This window comes from Chelmon rostratus, chromosome 4 (assembly GCF_017976325.1).
Source record: "Chelmon rostratus isolate fCheRos1 chromosome 4, fCheRos1.pri, whole genome shotgun sequence".
Taxonomy (NCBI): domain Eukaryota; kingdom Metazoa; phylum Chordata; class Actinopteri; order Chaetodontiformes; family Chaetodontidae; genus Chelmon; species Chelmon rostratus.
Window position 1 is genome coordinate 10,373,621 of NC_055661.1, and position 23,324 is coordinate 10,396,944.

At 41.0% G+C, this 23,324-nt stretch overlaps 1 protein-coding gene across 1 annotated transcript in view; it reads right to left on the reverse strand.

The window, feature by feature from the left end:
- Nucleotides 1–423: 423 nt before the first annotated feature.
- Nucleotides 424–23,324, reverse strand: part of ap1m3 (adaptor related protein complex 1 subunit mu 3) — a 30,966-nt gene continuing 8,065 nt past the window's right edge. Inside the window, exons 5-12 of the mRNA XM_041935781.1 lie at nt 16,586–16,733; nt 14,375–14,501; nt 10,011–10,153; nt 8,827–8,898; nt 8,398–8,556; nt 6,074–6,199; nt 5,337–5,412; nt 424–2,005 (exon numbers count right to left, since the gene is read on the reverse strand). Coding sequence (XP_041791715.1) covers nt 1,983–2,005; nt 5,337–5,412; nt 6,074–6,199; nt 8,398–8,556; nt 8,827–8,898; nt 10,011–10,153; nt 14,375–14,501; nt 16,586–16,733 — 874 coding nt within the window. The 3' untranslated portion in view covers nt 424–1,982. The remainder of the gene's footprint in view (nt 2,006–5,336; nt 5,413–6,073; nt 6,200–8,397; nt 8,557–8,826; nt 8,899–10,010; nt 10,154–14,374; nt 14,502–16,585; nt 16,734–23,324) is intronic.

Sequence of the window (23,324 nt, forward strand, 5' to 3'; positions counted from 1 at the left end):
AAACTCTGGAACTGAATATTTCTGACTATGTAAGATTAATTTAATTTAGGTGACTCTCTTTCAGATCCTGCAGTTCCCTCCATCTATTCAGTGACGACCAAGGCTGAATTGTGTTTTTGTGCAGGTTCTATCACTGTCCCTTTTAGTTTTGTAGTTATTTAGTTTTCCCAAACTTTCCTTTAAAGTATTGCACTCATCATACATCTCATAGCTTTCGTTTTTAATTAAACTGTTCCTGTGTGTTCATCTAGGGTTAAATGAGTTCAAAGCAGATCTGTGCACCAAGTAGTCAAAAGGTTGATGTGCTTCATTTCAGAGCTTCAGTTGATATTACTCATCTGTCATAATTTGCTGAAGCAGTCAAGTTGGAAACTATATACAAAAAAATCCTCGTACAAACACAAAGACGATGGTATTCTAAAACAAGGTACAAAACATTGTTTATTTCCAAATATATCCCTTTGCTTCCTATTGACAAACAGTATTTGATAAATTAATGACAACACATGATAACGCACACTTATTAACAATCCTCATTGGTGCCTGAAAAATGTCCCCACACAAGACAATGGAATGATTGTAATCGGAGGTTTTGTACTTAACAGCAGAGATGCAATAAATCGACAGAGGGCTCTTTTTTGCTGGTGGCAGTGCAGCTGAACTGATGTGCTGCAGTGCATGCACAACAGAGGGACTGAATTACACCACAGACTGCTTTGAAGACATATAGGGGCCTGCAGAGGTCGACAAAAAGAGCCACGGAGAAACAATTACCTCAACATATTGTCAATATTCTCAGATTCTGCAAAGAAATCCATTCAGGTTATTTTACCTCTCTCCCCCCAAACCCCCGTTTTGTCCTTCAGACATTTTCCACAGGGGACTAACTAGTACAGTATAAACAACAGATAAAAATATGACAAAAAATTCTGCACCGTGCTCATTCCTTCAGTCTGTGCCTCATAGCTGCAAGCTGATTTCCAGCACAAGGACAAGGTTACAGGCCCCACGGGAATGCGTCGATGGTATTATGTTTCACTGCCAACGCCTCCGACAATATTGTGCCTTATTAATCATTGATCTGGTCGCTGGTGTTAGTTTCAGTGCACTGGGGATTATATTCACAGTGCAAAAGGTGGTGATACACAGGCATTTCTTTAAGGCAATGAACACATAGTATAGAGGTTCAAGCAAATCATGCATGCCTTTGAGAGGGACAAAGATTAACAACTTGTACTGTAAAGTGGAAATTAGGGACAGAACATGAGGAATAAAAACCTGTACAGTAACAGATGCTGACAATGCCAGGATGTGGTGTAGCAGTTAAAATCCTGCAGGGAGCAACATGTAGCCTTCTCTACAGAAAACAAACAACTCTGATGGTTTAGATTGTAAACTGTGTGTGTGCAACGTTATGGCCCTTTGAGAAATAAAAATTAGCAATGAACAATCACAGTTATTGTATATTGGCACTACATAATCTGTTAAATGACATAGAAGAAAGCTACATGTCCAGGAGGACAAGCCAAGCACCCAAAAAAGATAATGCTTCAAATTCATAATAGTTTTAAGTTTCCTCTTTCTGCAGAAAACCTGTTTAAAACTGATGTGTCGTTCCCCAAATTCTGCTCTAAATTAACCTCGAGGGATATGACATTAAAAGCGAGGGAAATGAGAGCTTGCCAGAACCAGACGGTGTCACAAAGTCATCAGTTCATTTTTTCGCATATTATAACGTATTAGTGGAGTCCTGAGGAATCCTTAAAAAAGAAGAAAAAAAAAAATCACAGGTTAGAGGTGATGCAACAGCCTTTCCCATCTGAGTTGAGAGTGTCTTAGAGGAAGAGATGATGTCTTATTTCCGTTCAGACTGAGGAAAAATTTCATGTCCTCCTGCACTTGTCCTCTGCTGTCCATTGCAGACAGGGAGCAAGACATGAACAGAGAGGAAATATCCATTCGTCTAGCAGCATCTGTGCCCTTTAGTTTGTCCGGAGCTGGTAATCTGCCAAGAAATGTAACAGCAGAGTATTAACACAGCTTTCTTCCCCTCATCACCTCTGCACATCACATCACTGCCAATTTAAACCCTATGAAATCCCTAAACAAGAAGAAATACTGGCTGTGGAGGCATTGTACGAAATCACACTACCAACATTTAACACTTTCCTTCCTTAGATCCTTCAATCTTGTTCAGACTTTGAAGAGTCTTGTCAAAAGAAGAAAATGTGAGGCACATTCATTGATATTAATATTAGCAGTATCTCAATCTTCAATGGGCAACATCTGATTTAATGAGTTATTTTGTTGCATGTGCATATTCAGGACTGGCTAATAAGAAGATAACACTACATGGCCAGAGGTATGCGGTCACCCCTGTCCAAATAGTTTTGTGTACTTTTGGTGTGGGTCTTTTTCAACTAAGAGAAATGTTACAGTGCACAATGATATTCAGACAATGGTGGGTTTTCAACTTTATGGTTCTAGGAGAGAACGTTCAGTTCTGGGTTCTGTTCCAGAGGTGAGAAAACCTCATTTGAACTCACTTTGACGTCTCTAATAAAACAAATAGCTAAAAATCCTTAGAACATAACTTTAATCGACAGTGTGTTGTGTATTAACATTTATTCAATGTTTAAATCACAAAGTTTTCAGTTTCTAATAAGAAGTGCTGCAGTGGATGCCAACTTGATTTAGAATATGAACAGTAAACCCCAGGAACACATTTATTTTTTTCAGAAAGACCAATTAAAGTAAGGCTCAGTGGAATATTGGATTGAGTTACAGAGGCTGGTGGAACAGAGGTCAGCCCAGAGATGACGTCAGGACCTCGACTCTCGGTGGAGAAATGGTTTTTGCAGCTTGTGTTGGAAGAACTTGACAAGCCTGCACAGAGCCCTGAACTCAACCCCGTTCAACAGCACACGGATGAACTGGAAGTCCAACTGCAAAGATTTCACCTTCAAAGACTTGTGGTCACTGACTGTGCAGTTTGTTCCCTTTTTTCCTAAGATAAGCGGTCACATCATACGTGATCACATCACCATTCAAATGCACTCGGTGAGTTCGGTCTGTTGCTAGTTCAAGCTACATTCAGTCCGGTGCAAAACTAGCCTATACAAGCACAGCACATAAGGTTTATAGCTCAGCAGCCTCTTATTAACGACTGACTTATCAGTTTATGATGGTTTCGGTGGCTTTCGCAGTCTTAAAATAGGTTTAACAAGGAAGTAACATACTCTGAATCACAGATGAGCTGACAGTAAGAGAGGAGCCTCACTGCTAAAAGCTACTGACTCGTACGTCAGTGATAACGATGATTCAGTATGGTCGGTTCACTTTGAACATTCCTTGATAAGGACTGATTTGAGGGGTGCTGAACACCTCTACAGCCACCCTTTATCACGCAACATCGGCGGCCAACCTCACTGATGCTCTTGTGGATTAATGGGATCAAATACCTGCGGCCAGGGTCCAAAATGTTAGAGAAAGCCTTTCCAGAGGAGAGGAGGCCCCTATAGCAGAGTATCAGTGTCCATGGTTTTAAAATAGTTGTGTAATGTTTGGCTGTTCACATACTTCTGGCCATATACTGGACTGAACAGTTACTTCACTGCAGTACAATACAATGCATAACTTCAAGTTATGTAACACTGATCCAAAATCGCATTTCATACACATTTATGATAAAACTGCAGTGTGACGCTGCCTGGTCACTGACAGTCTGATGTTCTTACTGCCGTACAGTACGGCTGCTAATTGCCTGTTCATCACACATTAATAAGTCAGCACAGTCAGTGGACAGTATCGGGGTATTGTTTAATCAGTGTGAGTGTGTCTGCATGTAGTGCAGAGTGAAATGTGATCGTCACCGTCTTCTCTCCCCCACCCTCCCCGTGTTGCTGATGGTAACGGAGAGAGAAAGGTGATAGCATTCTCTCCAGTGCCCCGAACTTCATCACTCTCCTTTTTCTCACTCTTAACCCATGTCCGGTCCTCGTCCTCCTCTTTCTATCCGCCTCTCTCCTTTGCTTCCTTGCTAATATTACAGCAAGGCAACAGTAACCTTGGCATCCGGTGAGTGCCACCCTGGGAGCTTCCTGGCACTCTGTAGCATCATTCAACCTCTGCAGCTCCTGATTCCTACCTGACACATCCAGGTAATGGATATGATGGATGTTATGAGGCCAGGTTCATTCTTAGGGCGGATGGCAGGTATGAAACTTAAGGATTTCTGGCTGTGGTCCAGTGGAGGTAGTGGGCTTCCATCCCCATGTCATTGAAACTACTGAGCGAGCACAGAGCGTTTTGCTGCAGTCTCATCAACATACTGTGGCTTTAATGATGTAGTGATTTGCGATCTGTCCAAAATCAAGTATATGTTAATGGTAGAGATGTAGCTTCTTATACTTCTCAGCATTATTCCGGGTAAAATCTCTAGTTAGCGGGTTGATAAAAGTTCAAAGCTCAGAACAACTGAAACATCTCTTGAGGCTTGTATTCCTCGAGTGTGACAGATGTGATGCAGAAGGGTTCATTCCCAGGGCAGCGATTGAATCTACAGATCCCAGGTGTCAGCTTTGCAAATCAAGTTTCACTGCATTCTCTCGACTTTACAGTAGCCCCGTTCAAATTTGGACAACCGAGACACAAAGAATTTTACGCCACAAGCTAGCGGGCTTGTAAAGTTTCTATCACTGGCATCCTGTGTGTCAGTCTGAGCCCCTGAGGCCATGGCTCATGGTGATGGAGCCTGGTAATGGATATGATGGATGTTTTACTGCTAGGTTCACTCCTAGGGCACACACTGAATAGTGTTGCAGAGAGACTGATCCTGACACTGCTCTCGCAAGGAAAACATCATATTTAACCTCATGGTAACCTCCGGTTTGCTAATGGGTTTGGACTTTGGACAGAAAAAAGGAACAGCTAAAGTGGAGTTCATAGGTCCTGCACAGTGTGGATCCTGGTTATTCCTCATTAAAAAATCAAATCTTTTATTATGTGCTTCTTTTAAATCAAGGATGAGTTTTTGAGTGTGAATTTTTTTTTCTGAACTCTGACTGTTGCTTTGGAGAGATATTTCTATTTGGAGGCAGGTTTTCAGGGGATTTAAAAGAGTCACAAAAGGCAGCCAACAGTTCTTTAGCACCACAGTCTCTGACCTCATGTTACCTTACATCAAAAACATCTTCTTAAGGAGGTCAACGCGATCAGCTACGCAGAATTTAACTTTGGGAAGAAGAGAGTTGAGCTATCAGAATTGATTGTGTGTGTGTGGTGCGTCTGAGTGTTTGTGTGGATGCATGAGTACATTTCAGTGTGTTTGCTCTTACCTCCACTTTGCGTGATGTAGCGCACCCATGGCAACGCCTGGTAACCACTCTTCTCTATGATCTTAAGGTAACGAACCTAGGGAACACAGACAGGTTAAATATACACACAGTGATATAATGTTAGCTATTTTCAAGATAAGAATTGATAAAGCTAACTCCCCTGATATAGTGATTTTAAAGCTTGATCCATCATAAAATGGAAATAAAACAGACGGTAGGTACTCCTGTCTGTTATGTTTGCTTTTAAATTAACCTGTAATCATGTGTTAGTCAAAAAGGACACAAATTTGAGATGGCAGATTAAGCTAACATACAATAAGACGAGTAATACGTTTTTTTTTTAAATGCTGGAAGCAATATATATAAGTGTTTTTTTTTTTTTCTCCAAGCAATAATAAACAGAATAATCAATTATCGAAGCAGTCGTTAGTTGCAGCCCAACAGGTAAACTGAATCACTTTAAGCTTGTTATACTCAAGTGGAGAAAGGATATATTTCATTGTGTTTGTCAGTATCATTTTATGGCAGATTTGTAAGTGTGATTCCAAACTACAGGAACTTCCCAGATTGAAAGGATTTACAGGTTATTTATTCGGTCTGGCATGACTGACAGTCATTTGCAATGACACTGCAGTACGACCATGTGTGAACGCCAACCAGAGCATTGTTGAAACAGTGAAAAAACAAGGAAGTAGGAAAGAAAGGACCGTGTACTGGATGTTAATAACGGGTCTGACCTGAATCCCAGACACGGTGAAATAGGGGATCTCAAAGTTAACTGTGATTGGTCTCTTCGCATCCAGCTCTTCACTCTCCACACTGGGTAGGCCAAAGTGCGCCCGCATCATGTACTCCTTCCCACCCTACACGAGCAAAAGCATCCAAGAGAAAAGGCCACAAAGCTGTAAAACACTCGTTCAGAGTGGTGTTGTTCAGATAAGACAGGTTAGACTGTTTGATGGGTTCTGCTCATAGCTCTCTGACTCTAATTAATACAAGGTTGTTTTGTCCAAAAACAAATTAAACTTTATATGCGCTGCAACGTGAGACAACTCCCATGTCATATCAAGGAGAATCAGATACCAGTTTATGGGACTTTGCATCCGGCAAACATCGAGGCTATAAACACAAAAACAACTGGTTAATCATTCTTCATTCTGTTTTTACTTTGGCTTTGCTTGCTGAAAATCAAGTCAACATTTTGACTGTAAACCCCTGAAACTTTGGCTATTTCTATATAGCACTGGAGATTTATTAGTAAATAAACAGTTAAACATTTTTTGACATTTTTCTCAAAAACGTCTTTGTTTAGGACTGCGTGCGTGTGGCCTTATCAGTTTTGACTGGCAACAAAAGCAAACAGCAAAGCAGGAGACACCAGCCGAGCCGTGCCCACTTCACACCAGCAACAACAGCTCAGACAGAAGCACAAATATGGAGACTCTCTCCTTGGGAAAAAACTGGCAGATAATTGTGTGTTCAAGCAGGACCCCATGTGTCATAATAAGAAGCTGATTGGGAAAATACGTTTTCAGAACATCCCATACACTGCACACAATCTAAAAAATATTTTTTTCCCTAGGCATTATGCAGTTGCCGTGGGAAACCTTATTAACTCCATACTCGGCTATAGCTGATAAGAAAGCTTTTTTTTCATACCCATACCCAATAAAAAAAAATAGCTGATGGCACATGGACTTCTTTCCCTGACACAGGAGGCTGCTGTTTGTCAATCAGGGTTGTCAATAACTGTACAAAGCTGAAGGCTGTTGGATTGTGGATGAGGGCGTTTATCAGTCTCCTATCACGACAAGCCACTGCTCCATCTTTGTTTCCTTGAACCTCCATCAAACATTACAACATAAGTGCAGTTTCCTCTGAGAATATGCAGTTTTATAGTGTCCAAAGGTCGACAGAGAAAAATGTACTGCGGAGTCACACATGAGCTGGATAACAAGACATCACCAGTGATGGGAATTTTTAACCCTCCTTGACAGGCTGAAGGTGTAATGAATTAGTGAGGGGATGTGAGAGCGTGACAGATAAAAGTAACCTCAACTGAATGAATGCTCTACAAGCTTTTTAAATTTCCTTTTGAAGAGTTTATAGTTTGGTGACAGCAGAGACTGGCGACTGGTGAAATGGAGAGATAAGATGTGATCCTGTGTGGTTTTAGTGTGTGTGTGTATGTGTGTGTGTGTGGGGAGGCTGAACCTAATGTGATAAATAGCTGCTGTCTAATACTTGTCAGTGTCAAAAAACAACTTCATTTTTTAACACTGGGGCTGGTTCAAGCTTATGTGCATATCAGTAAAAAGTAGTCAATGATGACATGAGAGAATGTTCATAATAATGTAAATAATATTACTGGATTACACTTTGCATTAATGTGTAAATCACTTCAATGTTCAATGACGCTATGTACTTGTGGGTAGCTAGTAGGTGTGTTATTAATCTGTATCTGCACATGTATCAAATAAACATGAAAAGTACAATATTTGCCTCTGAACTGTAGTGGGGCAATAAAAATAGAAAAAACTCAAGTAGGGTAGTCCCTCAAAATTGTACAGTACTTGAGTACACGTACTCAAGTACTGTACAAATTACTTTCCACCACTGTGCGATATGCTGATACTGCTGTGTCTTTAAAACCTGATCATGGTGGAACAAGATACAAGCCCAACTGTGATGCTGTGAAAACGAAATAAAAACAGAACGCGATCATTTGCAAATGAACTGCATTTCTGGAGCGTTCCACAACTTTCCCAGTCTTTTCTTGCTCCTGTCCCAACTTGTTTAAAATGTTTTGCTGCATCAAATTCAGGAGAAGCAAAACTCAATGAAGATGATGAGGTCAAACATGAAATATTTTTGTCTTTGTACTTTTTTTTTAAATGAGTGCATGTCAAAAAGGATTAGCAAGTTATCACATACTGTCTTGTTTATCTTTTGCACAGCGTCTCAACTCTGTTGGAGTCGGGGTTGTAGTACTGTTCTGCAGCATCTACTAAATGTATCTTAGGTTGCAAACTGTGATATTCTGTTGATTTGCCGCACTAACAGGGAAAGACTTGATGTTCCACTGCACCGCGCTCTTCTCGGGCACCCACTTGGTGCTGCCTGTGCTGGTCTTGAACTTGGGTGAGTCAGCATCACTGGGCACTGGCACCAGAATGGACACATTGTTGGCGGTGGACCGACTCTTAAACTGACTCCGAGCCTGCGGAAGGTGACAGAGGACAGAGTTTAAATGTCACCTGAGAAAGCATGCACATCCAAATCAAGCAGGTCTTTATGATTATGCACAGCTCAGCTTGTTTCTTTGAGTACGTGAGGCCATCACTGCCTCAAACAGATGGTAAGCGGTAATCCACCCGAGAAGCATGTGTCATAAATACTAAATAAGTTTCAGTGAAGGGACTAGATGAGCGGATAAGGACATGGTGCATGTGTGTGTGTGTGTTTATGTTTTCGTGCCACTCATCATTACCTTCACCTTGATCTCCACACGGCTGTGAGAGAACTTCTCAATCACGCTCTCGATCCATATGAGAGGCTTCACCTGTCAGGCGGGGAGAGGGAGCGGACAAGGTCAGAGGGGCGAGCACAGAGCTGGACTGCATCACTACGACACACATCAGCGGAGTGACACAGTGGAAAGGACAGAGAGAGATTGTGTTTGTACAAGGGAGACAATAACTGTTAAGAGGGCTCACAGCTCACATATATTTCAGACACAGCGGCCCCACTCAAGTATACTTGAGGTCACTGGACAGCGTGTGTACGAGTGTATCAGCATGAGTGGCAACATGGGCCGGTATTAGGCTCACTGAACCGCTATTTATCTTCAGACATATTCGCTATCATTGTAACTGTCCACTTTATTCTCTTTTGAGACAGATCATATCTGATGTTGTATTGACACCCCGTGGACAAAGTTCTACAGTGTGCATTGTGTTATATTATAGTTCATTATTGTGATATTTATGTGTTTCTCTCCTAGAAACCACACAGCAAGTGTAAACCTGCACATTCCTATAGTAAAGATGACTGACATTATGATCAACAGGACTACTTATAGTTTGCAACAACTCCTTATGTAATCACTGCGAAAACAATGCATTTAGTAATACTATTATTACTATTAATACTTCAGCTTTTACAGCTACTTACATGGTCGCTACCAATGTATGAACACAGTACAACTAGAAGAGCTCTACTGAAGCTGATATTAATTCAGTTTTGGTGGTGTAAAGTTTCTTTGCAGTTGAAAAATATCAATATTAACAGTAACAGTAAGACTACGATATATATTGAACCGTAAACTCCTCTGGAACTTTATTATAAATAATAACACAGATGAATTAAGAAAAATATGGCAAAAAAAATCATCATATTGCGACTTATATTTACATATTTACTAACATACACCTCAGTACCATATACCTAAAAGCCAATATCGGCCAGTATCTACAAAGTTATCGTTTAGGCTCTCACAGTTTCTTGTGTTGAATGTGTGTGCGCTGTGTAGGGACATGACAACAAGAACGACTGTATTTGTGTGCACACCGTACTGCGAGACAAATAAGAAGCGTGTTCCCGGTGTTGTTGGTATGCAGGTGGTTTGCGTGTGTGTGTGTTGAAGAGACACGCTGGTCGGTACGTCCTACTCACTGTAGTGTTGAGGCGGTACGACATGAGCTCGCTCTCGCCGTCGGGGGGGATGAAAGAGATGGTGCGGTCGTTCTCGAAGCGTGACAGGCGGACACACTGATGGAACTTCACATCCTCCAGCTCCACCGTCTTACTCTTCTCTCCTGACATAAACACACAAGCAGCACACACACACACAGACTGAGAGCCTTCCGCAGCCTTGGGGGAAATCAAGGTCAAGGTAATGATGACTGACAAACATTCACTCAGTCGCTCTAACACACACACACACAAACACACACACACACACACACACATACACACACTGTGCTACGAAGTCCATCTGCCCTCTTTTTGTCCCCCAATGAACAGTTATTTAGCTGCCACATATAAACATGTACACACACACACACACACACACACACAGGCACACACACGCTGTCAGTCTTCAAAACCTGCTGCCATCATCTCGTCCCCACTGAAGCCCATTCAGCTGCCTCACAAGTACGTCCACGCCTGCACGGACACAACAAACTACATAAATATTGTACCATCAGCCAGAGAAAACTCACATCTGTTACTGAAACTAAGAAGTGCTGCTTCATCACTCTGCCAATAAATAAACATTTGCTTCTGATTTATTTTTTGTGAAACTAATCCACTTATTACACTATTACATGTATGCTGTTATTGTCTCATTTCATGACATACACCCACAAGGAGGCGCTAATGCCACTGGAGGATGTCACACTGTTCATCCCACTATTTCACTGGTAATTTGAATCATAAAGTACACAACCATTTATGTCAGCTGAGGTGCTTCAAACGTGCAATCTCCGGAGGAAATATAAATCCTTAGACTACAAAGTGGAAAGAAAATTGGGAAAAATGGGCATCATAATTTCCCAGGGCACAAGCTAACATCTTCAATAAAATAACTATAAATCTGTTGCTGATTAATATCTTAATTTATTGATTAATATAGAATCAGAGTATAGTTACCAAAATGACAACCAGAGTAAGGTACAGTATCTAACTTGACTTAATGACAAAAATCAGTAGATTGTGTCAAGTAGATCCTTTTCTTCGTGAACAAAATTAGACTTTTCCAGACAATTCCTCTCAAGGGTGGAGCAAGAGTGCAGCGCTGTTGCGATGGGCAGTTTAAAGCGTGACCTCTTTAATGGTGGCATCTGTAGTCTGCTGGAGAATGGGCGATGTTCTCCTCCTCTGTGGTTAATGGAGGGTGCTGAGTGGTGGAAAACTGCGGTAATGACTGTGGGCCTGTGGGCCTTCAACTAAATCCCCCATTCAACCGTCAGCTAAAGCTTGCATCACCTGCTCTGAATGCAACCCTGGACCGAAGGCCTGTCGGAGAGAATGTGTGTATGTGTGTGTGTGTGTGTGTGTGTGTGTGCGTGTGTTTGTGTATGCAGCTTTCTTGTTCATTGTTCTCTCTCTTGACTGTGTCTACATTACGTGGTTAGGTTTATGTATGTTTGCCTGCTACTTGCACGTTTCTCTATTGATTTTGCTTTTGTGTGTGTCTGTATGTGTGTGCGCTTGTGTGTGTGGGAGAAATTTCCTCATGCGTGAGGGGGTTCTGGCCAAGGTGAGGTCTAAGAACACAACACTCCTGGGCAAGCAAACTAGGGAAGCCCTTCGGAACGTCTTCTCTTTCTCTAGTTCTGTTTGTTCTTATGCCAGTAACACACACACACGCACACACACAATTACCCACACACACAATTACCCACACACACACACACACGCACATACACATACACATACACGTGCATGCTGCGTTATCAAGACAAGAAAGAAAGGTCATATGGGACACTCTCTGTCATTGCTAGGACCTCAGGGGCTGGAGGAAGAGACAGGAGTGTGTGTGTGTGTGTGTGTGTGTATTGCTCACGTTGCGGGCACATAAATCTGTTTACACGGTCACATTGTGGGAGCCCGTCTTCCTTGTGGGGAAAAAAGGCAAGTCCCCGTAACATAAATCATTACATTTTAAGGTGAAGACTTGGGTTAAGGTTGGGGTAAGTCTCCAGGAAATGAATGCAAGTCTATGTAATGTCTCCTAAAGTGATGGAAACACGATGTGTGTGTGTGTGTGTGTGGGCGGGTGTGTACATGTCAGGTGAGGATTGAAGATACAGCAGCCTCCCCTGTGATTCACCTTTACAGCTGCTCTCACCTGCTTCTGTGCTTTTAATACACAACAGGAGGAAGCTCATCTGTTTTCTGTCTGCTGTGGCACAGGGAAACGTTTTATAACGACATTTTGTAAATGTTTCTGTCCAGACCATCTTACAGTGCTGTGATATCACTGAGATGAGCGGCCAAAGAGACAATTTAACAAAGGCTTCTTAACATGTAAACATAACTTATTTTAACTCTTAATGGTCGAACAGTCATTCAATTTAATTTGGCGATTTCTCTTTGGCCCTTTTTCTAATTAGGATAGGACAATTGATTAGAAAATAATCATCAGAGTAATCAGTGCTAATAAGTATTGTTAATAGTCCTTAAATGTCCTCATACAGGCTTAGAACCTATTGAAAAGCATCCTACTGAAAAGTCAAATAGTCCCAAAACCAAACACTGACATCCACAATATTCAAATAAACAGACAATGACTCTGATACTCTGAGACTCTGCTTAATATTTGTAGTCACTCAGGTGCTACAAATGACCAGATATGTTAGAGAAAAGGCCCTTTGTCTTGGCTGAATAATGTCTAAAATAGCTGGGTTTTTGTAGGCTCAGTGTTCATGCACCAGTTGTTAATTAGAAAATATTACGAACTTAATATTTCTCTCAGTTCCCTGTAGTGACCATTCTGGACTACTGCCAGCAGAGGGCAGTATTAAATGATTTATCAGCTCTCTCACATTTTAGCTGCATCCAGCTGTGATAAAATGTGCAGATCAGGCAAATATGATAAACACCAAATGACTGCAAAATGATAAACTGCTGAGGATGAGAGTGCAAAACCCATTTTGAAATTTGGATACACATTCAGTGTGTGTGTGAATGTGTGTGTGTGTGTGTTGTTGTATCTGTCAGCGTGTTTGTTTGATCATTATTTCTGATTATTTTTTTGAGGTTATGTTATTTCCCAGACTGCAACACGCAGCAGGGGGATTGTGAGCTTCATATATAGGATATCTACAGACCCTCACCTTTCATCTGCAGGGCTGTAGCCTGGGGTGAGGATTAACTCAGAGGCAAAAAGGCTAGACAGTGATGGAGCCTCTCCTCCTTGGTAAGGAGCGGCAGGGGGGAAGAGATGTGGGCAAAAGAGAGGAAGGAAAAATGAGAGGAGAGGGTGCAGGAATAGACTGGGGGAGATGGAGCAGTAGGAGACATTAATGGGAAAATTGGGAAAGTAGGAGGAGAAGAAAAGGAAGATGAGGAAGGATGAAAGCTAAGCAGAGTGTGGGATTTGTAGAGGTGAGGAGTTTAGACAGAAAGAGGAGGAGAAGGTGGATGTGTGAGGGGGTGTGAGAGTTCAAGGAGTAGAGAGTGAACAGGCAAGTTCTCACCCATCAACCAGTAGCAAATTTACAAATCATTTTTGCTATTCAATCATTATTCTAGCAAATTCTAGACGCGAATATATAGGATGAATTTTTCCACTGCAAGCTCAGCGCGTGGAATAAAGAGCACCAACTGAAAGGGAAGACAGATAATGAGATGAACTTATGAACCCAACCTGAAGCCGTACAAGCATACCACTGTACTTTAGCTACAAAAGACTGCAATGTTCAAGAAGCAGCAGAATCATACTGTAAAACTAAACAGTTGTGTTTAGTCACTTGGCGTTACCCAAGTCAGTGATTCCACATGAGGAGCACATGTACCCCAGGCGGTACATCTACAGCTACCAGGGAGTACACAGACTGCAGCTCAGCCAAAAATAGAAATTAGAATTTGATTAAAAATAGTTGTGCAACTCCATGAGGTAAAATACTATACATGCAAACCTGACCAAAATGACGTAAATAAAGAGACAAAATCTAAACATCAACAATTCCAGCATCTCATTGTGTATAAGCAAAGTCAACCTTTGCATAATTAACAGATCTCAGTAACATCCATTCCAAAAGAAGACATTTGGAACATGACAGGTGGTGTAGAAGAACAGATTCTGGAGCTCATCTGACAGAACTGTGGGGGTACGTTCAATAAAGAAAGTCTGGGAACCACTGGCCTACATAAAGACCAAGTTACACCAGCAACATTTTAAAACCAGTTCCACTGAAGGTGTTTTATAATATAACTGTCACGCTACTGAAATTATCCAAGCTGACTTTGGCAGTTTCCTTTAAGACATGTATAACTAGAGACAATGAGACTGACTCACTGTTACTTACTGCCTGTGATTTCAAACAGCACTTTGTCATTGAGGCCCAATCTGAGTTCAGGCATCCCCGACAGGACCACTTTGAGCTTGATGGTGCCCACTATCTCACTCCGCAGGACGCTGCCATTGGCACTCACCTATAAACAGAGGAGCAAAGCATTACATTAAACATGAGAAGTATTAAGTTGTGCTTGGAAAACAGCAGCGTAATCACTCCTAAAAAATTCTAACAGCTATGATTATCAGTGTTACAGTCAAATCCACTGAAAGTTCAGGGCTGCAACTAACCATTATTTTCACTGTTGATTATTCTGTTGATTATTTTCTTGAATAATCAATTAGTTGTTTGCTCTATAAAATGTTGGAAAATGGTTAAAAAAAATTCCCAAAGCCCAAGATGATGTTCTCAAATGTCTTGTTGTGTCCACAACCCAAAGACATTCGGTTCACTGTCACAGATGAGTGAAGAACAAGAAAATATTCACATTTAAGAAGCTGGAATCAGAGAATTTGGACTCTTTTTTTCTTTAAAAAATTACTCAAATTGGTTGATCAATTATAAAAAAATAGTTGCAGATTAATTTAATAGTTGACAACTAATGATTAATCATTGCAGCTCTACCTGAAAGTACACAAGCTTTGCTGTCAGGAAATATAAAATGTGCAATCTAAGTTGCTTGACTAAAAAGAAAAATTAATAAAAAAATCTCTTCACATCAGCAGCAGCAAGACTCCTGCTCATAAACTGGTAGAAGTAAGCAGACCAGCAGATACTCAGATCAGCCTTTCAGCAGATACAAACAGACAGAGGGACTAGACTGAAAAGCTCTCAGCATGCAGTGCGAGAGATGTAAGCAGGGCATTGATGTGAAAGAGGATGAAGAATCTCTGAGAACATAAAAAAAACACTCCCTGGTCACAGAAAAGGAGCAGGAACGGCAGCTCTCCAGCAGCGTTTCATTTCCCTTTGACTCCTAAAATCCTGCACACTGTTGTCCTTGAGGTGTTGCTTGAATGACATAAAATTTTAGAGAAAAGCCATTTTTCTTCCTTTCAGTTTTAAAGACACACGATTTTCATGTATACAAATCTGTTCTGTTTCATTGCCTTTGTCTGTATTCCTCTAAACAGGTTCATCCTGTAGCCTCATAACATCAGAGTATTACTTTGTGTGTAGTAAAGCTGACAATGTAAGGTTAGACGGAGGTGACTACAACAGCTAAAAATTAGAAGAATATTATGATATAATGAGAAGAAGTCAATTTATTACTTCCTGAGTCAATATTATTACTGTATCAGTTAAAAATTCTACTCCCTGTATTTAATATAATAATGTAATGTTTTCATTTTTACAAAGTCAGAACATGTTACTGCAGTTACAACATGATAAGGTCCAGAGTTTTTGTATAGTCACAGCACCTGATGAAACTTGATGTGTCTTCATGTATTGCCTGCTTAAGCAGCTTTGAATCAGAACTGTACACAGTAAGTCACTGCACACAATGAAGAAACATCAACACCACAAAACATTCTGCTGAGAAAGAAGAGAGGACTGTTGATATTAGAGACCTTTTCCTTCACAATTCAGTTTAAGGAAAGAGGAAAACTGTTTGGAGGAGTCAAACATGAGTTTTGAACAATCCACTGAACACGAGTTTTGAAAGAGTTTTAGCGGTGAGGCACCCGCTTATATCATATCTTGATCAGAACTCTTTTTACGTAAATCAAACATCCAGCATCAGTCAGAGTATATATCAGACAAACAGATCCCCGCAGCCTATCCATCCTGGTCACTCAATCAATGATGGCCATCATGGTTAAAGAAATGACTGAAGCCACCCATGCTGCAGAAATGATCTAGTAGCATGGAGTACCTTTGCATTAAGTCTACGACATGCTGCTGTGTGCAAAATCTACTTGACTGGATGACATTATTAAATCTGATTGTAAATGAAATGATTTATTTTTAAGATGAGATAAATCTTCACACATACTGCATTTGTAGCAAGATGTGCTTGATTCCCACTGGCAGGGTGACCAGGAAGGCACCACTGGTGACCATAGAAACCTCATTCTGATGATGGGGGCAGCAAGTGCTCTGCTAACATCACCTGTAAATGATGATTCCTGTAACACTTTCTGTCTCTTTGTTCAGTCAATTTTTACTACATATAATAGAATATTCTTTGTAAGATGTTGACAAAGCAAATACAGTCCTCACCAGCAGATTTACTGACTCAACAACATCCATGAAAACTTCGTTCTTCCTGTACTTGATGCCCTCTGACCGCCAAGACACAGCGTTGGTGACGGTGGCAGGAGGTCGAGGAGCCCCAGCCTCTAATTTATGACCCTGCTGGGTGATGTACCTGAAAGAGACAGAGGAAGAAAGAAGTCATGACACGCGTCAAACTGTTTCCAAATTCAGTTTTTTAACCCTACATAAAAATCCATCAGCATAGTTTTAAAAGAAAAGGTCACAGTCCTCATTATGATGTTTAAATTTTGGAGAAATAGCATTCTTAATTCCAAGAAAGCTAAAATAGTACAACAGTATATGTTTCTATTTTGCAAAATGAACCCAAAATCTCTTGAGGAATGTTTTCATATTTTGCACTAATCAGCCCTCACACGGGACTGTGTTTCCAGTGTGAATAAATTAAAGAAGCTTGGTTTTCATGTTGTATGAAGATTATTCATGGATGTAATTGGAAAACAGAGATTTACATAAACCCACTGTTACTGCAGCCACAGATAACAAAGTGACTAATGCATTTGTTTACATGATTCTAAACTGTTAAGCACTGCTTGGGTAAATAAAACCCCATCACTGAGTGTCTAAAAGGGCTTGAGCCACCAGAAGATGCCAGAACAGTCTGTCAGTGTTTAGGTGGGTGAAGATGCGGTGGCAGACATGTGAGAGGGTTTCAGTGTTTTAATGCTCATCAAGCCATTTAGTGACTGGGCAGACAGACGTACTGCTGCCTGTCGCTTCAGGTGTGACATTTGAATCTAACATATATGCAGTAGTTGAAAATGTAGGTGCCTCTTGTAACATGACAGACACAGCACAATTTAGGAAAATTGGGATGCTGCACGAATAACAGCTGGTAAACACAACTTCTTTGTGGTGCATTCAGACTGAAGGTGAAGCAGAACTCAGAGGTAGCACAAATTCTTTCATAATCAGTCCTTACACCTTGATTCTTTTTGGGGGGGTTGTATTTGATCTATTGTTATCATAGAAATATTGATCTGTGCAGCTTTAAAAAGTGTTATTCGTATGGTAATCAATGAATTTAAGTGCCTATTCTCCAATTAATTAGGCCGAGCCGTGACTGTTGCACAAACAAATCAGTCAGCTCTATTTATACATTATATTCATCAGTTAGAGTGTACTTTGTCTATCTGTTGATCCATCTATCTACTTCCCCATTCACTGCACAGTACAATAGGTTGGTTCTTGGAGTGCAAACTGGAGCCAGTTTGTTTTAACAGTCCAGGGAGACAAAATGCCTTGTCATGAGAATAGGAGGGAGCTGTACTCAGAAAAACAACATGTGACCAGGCCTGTTTTTACCCAAACACCTGCCCCCCGCCACTGTTTACTTCTCACTGGCCTCGTTTCCACTGCAGAGCTGTCCGCTAATTTATGCCACCCAGTGTGAGGCAGTTATTCCAGGTTTGGGGTATTAATTCTTTTCATGTTTTTATAATTTGATGACATTATTCATATATAAAAAACTAAATATCTAAAATAAATGAAATACATGTTTACATGTCAGTTTGTTTGTGTTGTGTTGTTTTGGTAGGAATCTGATTGTACGTTGGCAACATGGATTGTGTAATACAAACAATAAATCAGATGTGTTTACAGTGCATGATTTTTTTCTTTGACACTTGCTAAAAATTATTGCCATACAAATGACTGCCAGATGATTTACACAGTAACCTGGGCAGGCAATTCAAGGAAACAAATGGTGCTTTAGACACTTGTTAGAAACATTCTCTCTGAAATAGTGCTGTGGACCTGCACTTGGACCTACTGAGGAGAAGTGGCTAAAATTCACAAAAGGACAGGATACAGATGTTTTGCAGCGACATGCCTTAGATCTGCTTCAATTCAACTCCGTCAATTGTGCAAACCAAAATGTGTGCCAATATTTTGTACAGCAAACACAAATAAATAGACAAAGATAGACAATGATCCAAACTGAGCTGCCTCTGAAGCAACCTCTTGTCTCCTCTCTCTGTGGGCTTTCTGCTGACCTCTTCCCCCTGTCGCCTCTCTTTTTTTTATCAGTTGTCCCTCACCTTTTCCTCTCCCCCACAGGCTTGAGCATTACCCCCAGAGTCAGTGCTTACTGACCCAGTGTTCCACATGAATCTGATCTACTCACGCTCCTCTGTAAAGCCAGTGATAGAGCAAACATAGCAACAATGGCCCTTTCCTAACTTACAATTAAATTACATTGCTGCTCTGTCTGTATTCTACAACTACCCAAAATTTGCCTGCAACTAGGAGGCAAGTAGAAGTGGCACCACAGCTAAAACTGTGTTAATACAGACAAGCTGGCACAGTTCAATTTTGGAATCTCAACACCAACAGCATGTACGATGTCACATGTGTATGCATGCATTTCATTTCAACAGACTAAATACAGCAGCAGGAATGGTATGTGTTCCATATACAGACTCTATTTTGAGAGATGGGCTGCATGCAGTTACACACAAGTCAAACAGCGTGGCATTAATAATGTGCCTGTCTTGCTCCAGACTTGCTCCCAGATGTCACTGATTCTGGTAATCAAAACTGCAAAGATCACTTTGTCACACCAACATGAGCTGTTACCACGAGGGGGGAAAACATAAGTCTAAGGTTAGAGGGTGTACTGACTGGAAAAACCCAGAGGTGCATTTGTGATGTTGGGCTGTATGACTCAAATTGAGTTGACTGGAAACCTTGCACTTTTAAGGAAAATTGAGCCATTTGGTCTTAAATTTCATCAGTTACAATAGTGGTATATCTGTGTCATTGATTCAACCATTCAGAGTATGCAGTTTGAATCCAAAATACTGACTAAACCAGATTTTTGTTTTTTAAATAACTAATTGTTGAGTTTTTGCTTCCGTCCTTTTCTTTTTATTTCAACTCATTTCAATTACCTTTTTTTTTTTGGCCACAACATTGACAAATCACCACCTTGTCAGCTGATATGGTGAGTTTGTCAGCAAGCAGTTGCTCATTTACACATGCAGAAGTTGTGGTGACCAACATCACCATTCACTCGCAGTCATGGTTGTGGCCATCTGGCGAATGCAAGTCCAATGTTCCCTCTCTTTTAGTTCTGTTTTTGTTCTCTGTAGAGCAAACATACTAACAGCTGCTACATACACCACTAGTATGCCACTCACCAGTTAGTTGCTAGAACAATGATTTTAGATGTGTAGCATCTACATCAATAGCAATGAAATGACGTGAATGTATTATGGTACATTTGGTAGGGAACTGATGATGCTTTCAACACTGTATTACACTTTATTCTGAAGCACCTTGAAAATCATACGGCTAATGCTAGAATTATGTTTGTAGACTTTAGCTGAGCATACTCCCCACCTCAGACCCCGTCTGACCTTAAACAGATGGAGGTGAAGCCCTACACAGTAATCAGATGGAATGGTGCCTTTTCTTTACATAAAGGTCACAAGTATTGGAGTTCCTCAAGGTTTTGTTAGCTCCCCCCTTCTTTTAACATTATATACAAATGACTGAAAAAAAAATTACAACAACTGTACAATCACATTTTCTGTTGACACAGATTCAGACTAGGGGTAGGCGGTACACTGGTTTCGTCACCGTCACCAGTGTGACTTCATGCCACAACATGGATTTTGCAATACCGTCATTACCGTGATGGAGTTTTATCATACAAAAAATAATGTGCTCTACTGTGAATGTGCTTTACTGTGGCTGCCATAACATGCAGGTAGCGGGCTACACGCATACTCGTAGAACTGGAGTTCCATCCACTAACAACTACTATCCTCACTATAACACCGACACCGTAGATGTGATGGTAACACTATGAGTGATGTACGCTAATTTTTCAGCTGATGGCGGCAAGAACCAAGACAGACGTCCACAACTCCCACCATTCGAGGAAGTGAAGACCCAGTGGATTAACTTGATGGAAGTGTCCCGACAACAGCTGGAAAACTCTTGTCATGTTATAGCATAACGTGAGTGCTAATCATTTTTATGTTACTTTACAGTTTATTTTGCGGGTTAGCCTGTTGAATTTGGCGTTAGCATGGTCTGCAGCTTATGTGGCTTGCAGCATCAATTGCAGACCCACATGTTGGAGCAATGCTTTAATAATGAGGGACAGTCAAGAGAAACTGTGAGAACGTTAAGCCTTATTTGAAGCCAATTAAATAACCAGAGTAGGTAGGCTGGATGTTGGAAACTGTTTTTTCACGTTGCTCTCTGTGTCATCTCGCACAGCCAGAGTTAACGTTATCTCCACACTTCATACTGCAACGCAAGCTCAGCTGGCTTTGTTGTTCCAGGGAAGCCTCCTCTGCTGCCTGCCACATCAGTGTCTGTCGCTGCTGCATGTAAATGTACTTGATAGACATGCTCCATGGTACACTGACTACTGTACTTATGTGATATACTTTGGGTTTTCTGCCAAAGTATGTGACGGCATGTGTGTCTGTTAGTGTTGAGCATTAGCAACACTAAAAGCTGCAGCGTTACTAGTTTAACCACATTTCTCAGTAGTGTGGTGTTACTTGCTGTTTTCTCAGTCAAATAGCTTTTCAGTAGCTCAGCCCTTTTATTGATCAAGTAGTGCAGTAGCTTTTACACAAGCTACATTTTCCCAAGTCTTTCTGAAGGTCAAACGCAGCAGAGCTTTCTGCTGTGAAATGAAATAGAACTGTTAACGATTAGTGAGTTGCGCCACCGCCATACATTTTGAGCTTACAGTTGTAAAATTAGTCAGTGTCCATTTTTCTGTGAAGGCTCAGTATTCAAAGAGTGGATAAAAGCAGTAGCACATGTGTGCTACTGTGTCAACTATGTTCTCTCGAATTCCAAAGACAAATTTCTCCTAAGGGAGACAATTAAGGCAAATTCAATCCAATCTATCGTCTGTCTGTTGCTTGGTGCTGACCGGGTAGTGTACAGAGGATTCTTAGAGCTTTTTCTCAGAAAACAGCTGCCTCTGCGGCCAAAAATGACACTGTGAGAGCGATGGCAGTGAACCAAAACAGTAAACTTGCGGGCTGGACAGCTAAACAATGAGCTGAAACTCACTGTAAAGCTCTTCAATGCCACGGAGAGCTGCAATCAATAACTCCGTCTAGGTTCATCCCTTTTCACATTGTCATTTGATGCATCATTGTAAAAATATTGATTATAGTTGCTCTAAATTGAGTTAACTGTTTGGGCCAAGGGTCATGAGTGGAGCCAAACAAAGCCTATTGAACAAATACGAACCACAAACACTAAATCCTGCTTTCAGTTCGACTGTACATTCTCTGTGTAATGTCAAGAACAAAAAGTGCTAAATAAACAAGTTTTAGATTGACTGATGGATTGAGGCAACACTTTCTCTCTACTTTTCTGTCCCACTTCCTCCCACCTAGAGGTTCCTGGATGCATGTTGACACATAGCAAAATCTGAAAGTGCTGAGAGATGAGAGGCGGTGACAAGTTGGTTTGGGGTCGACGTTGGGTTTTGTTGTTGCTTTGCCGTTTGTTCTGTTTTGCCCCGATTCTCCTCAGAAATGCTAATGAAAGACTCTGGAAGCGGGGGTTGGCAGCAAACTGACAGATTAGCATAACAATGGCAATCATAACAAACACACACACACACACATGCATGAAGGTTCATACGAAGTCACACACATTAATGCGTTACCATGCATATGCATCCTGCAGTCTCACTCGTTCAGTCTTGGGCATCCACCCCCCACACACAGACATTGACACATCAACACACACACACACACTTTACCAGGTAGTTAGTGTTATAATATAAGAGTAAAGTGTGCTTTTTCAGTGCTCGGGACATGAAAAGGTCAGAGAACGGGAATAGCTCACAGAGAGGCACAGTGAATGTGTGTTTGTGTGTGTACTGTCTGTGTGTACTGTGTGTGTGCGTGTGTGTGTGTGCGTATGCACAAGAGAGAAACAACACTTTTGTGTGTCTCCTTGGAGAAGAGAAGAGCAGGGATTTTCTGTCTGAGAGTCTCGAGTGTGTCCAGCTGACGGTGTCATTGTGTTTGAGCACCAATAGGAGCCTGGCAATTATCAGCCCGATTCAGACACCAAACACACACATTGTACAAATGCATGTCCAAGCCTTGGTGCACAAACCGCACACAAAATTAAACATCAATCACTTATCACCATAAACAATGCAGCATGCAAAATTGAATGGTTCACATATAAATTACTACATTAATTAGAAGCAAAGGTGATCACATACATACAGAATGCCTGCTACCATGATACTGTAAAGCAAACATTGAGCTTTTCTCTGGGAACAAATGCCTCTCCGATGAGCAATGAGCAGAGAACAAGCCAAACAATGCTGTGTACACTGTGAAGAAAAAGCACTTGCTTCAGTTGATTTCACTCACTGAATTAAGTCATTAACGTTTTACTCGCCAGCTCTACTTTGTTGACTGAAAAACAACAAATAAGCCAATGTACACAACAGAATCATCATGCTGTCTGACTCCCATCCCCGCAGGTCATTTACAACATAACATGCAAAGCTATTATCTCACTGAAAAACTTTCCTGTTTTGCTCTGCTGGATGATACAGGTACCACTTGAGCTAATGTGGTTACATTAAAATCAGACTGGAGTGCAGCAATTATGGCCTTTGAGAGTTTGAAACTTTAACCTTCTCAGCCTGATTGACGTTAAACAGAACACAGAGCTA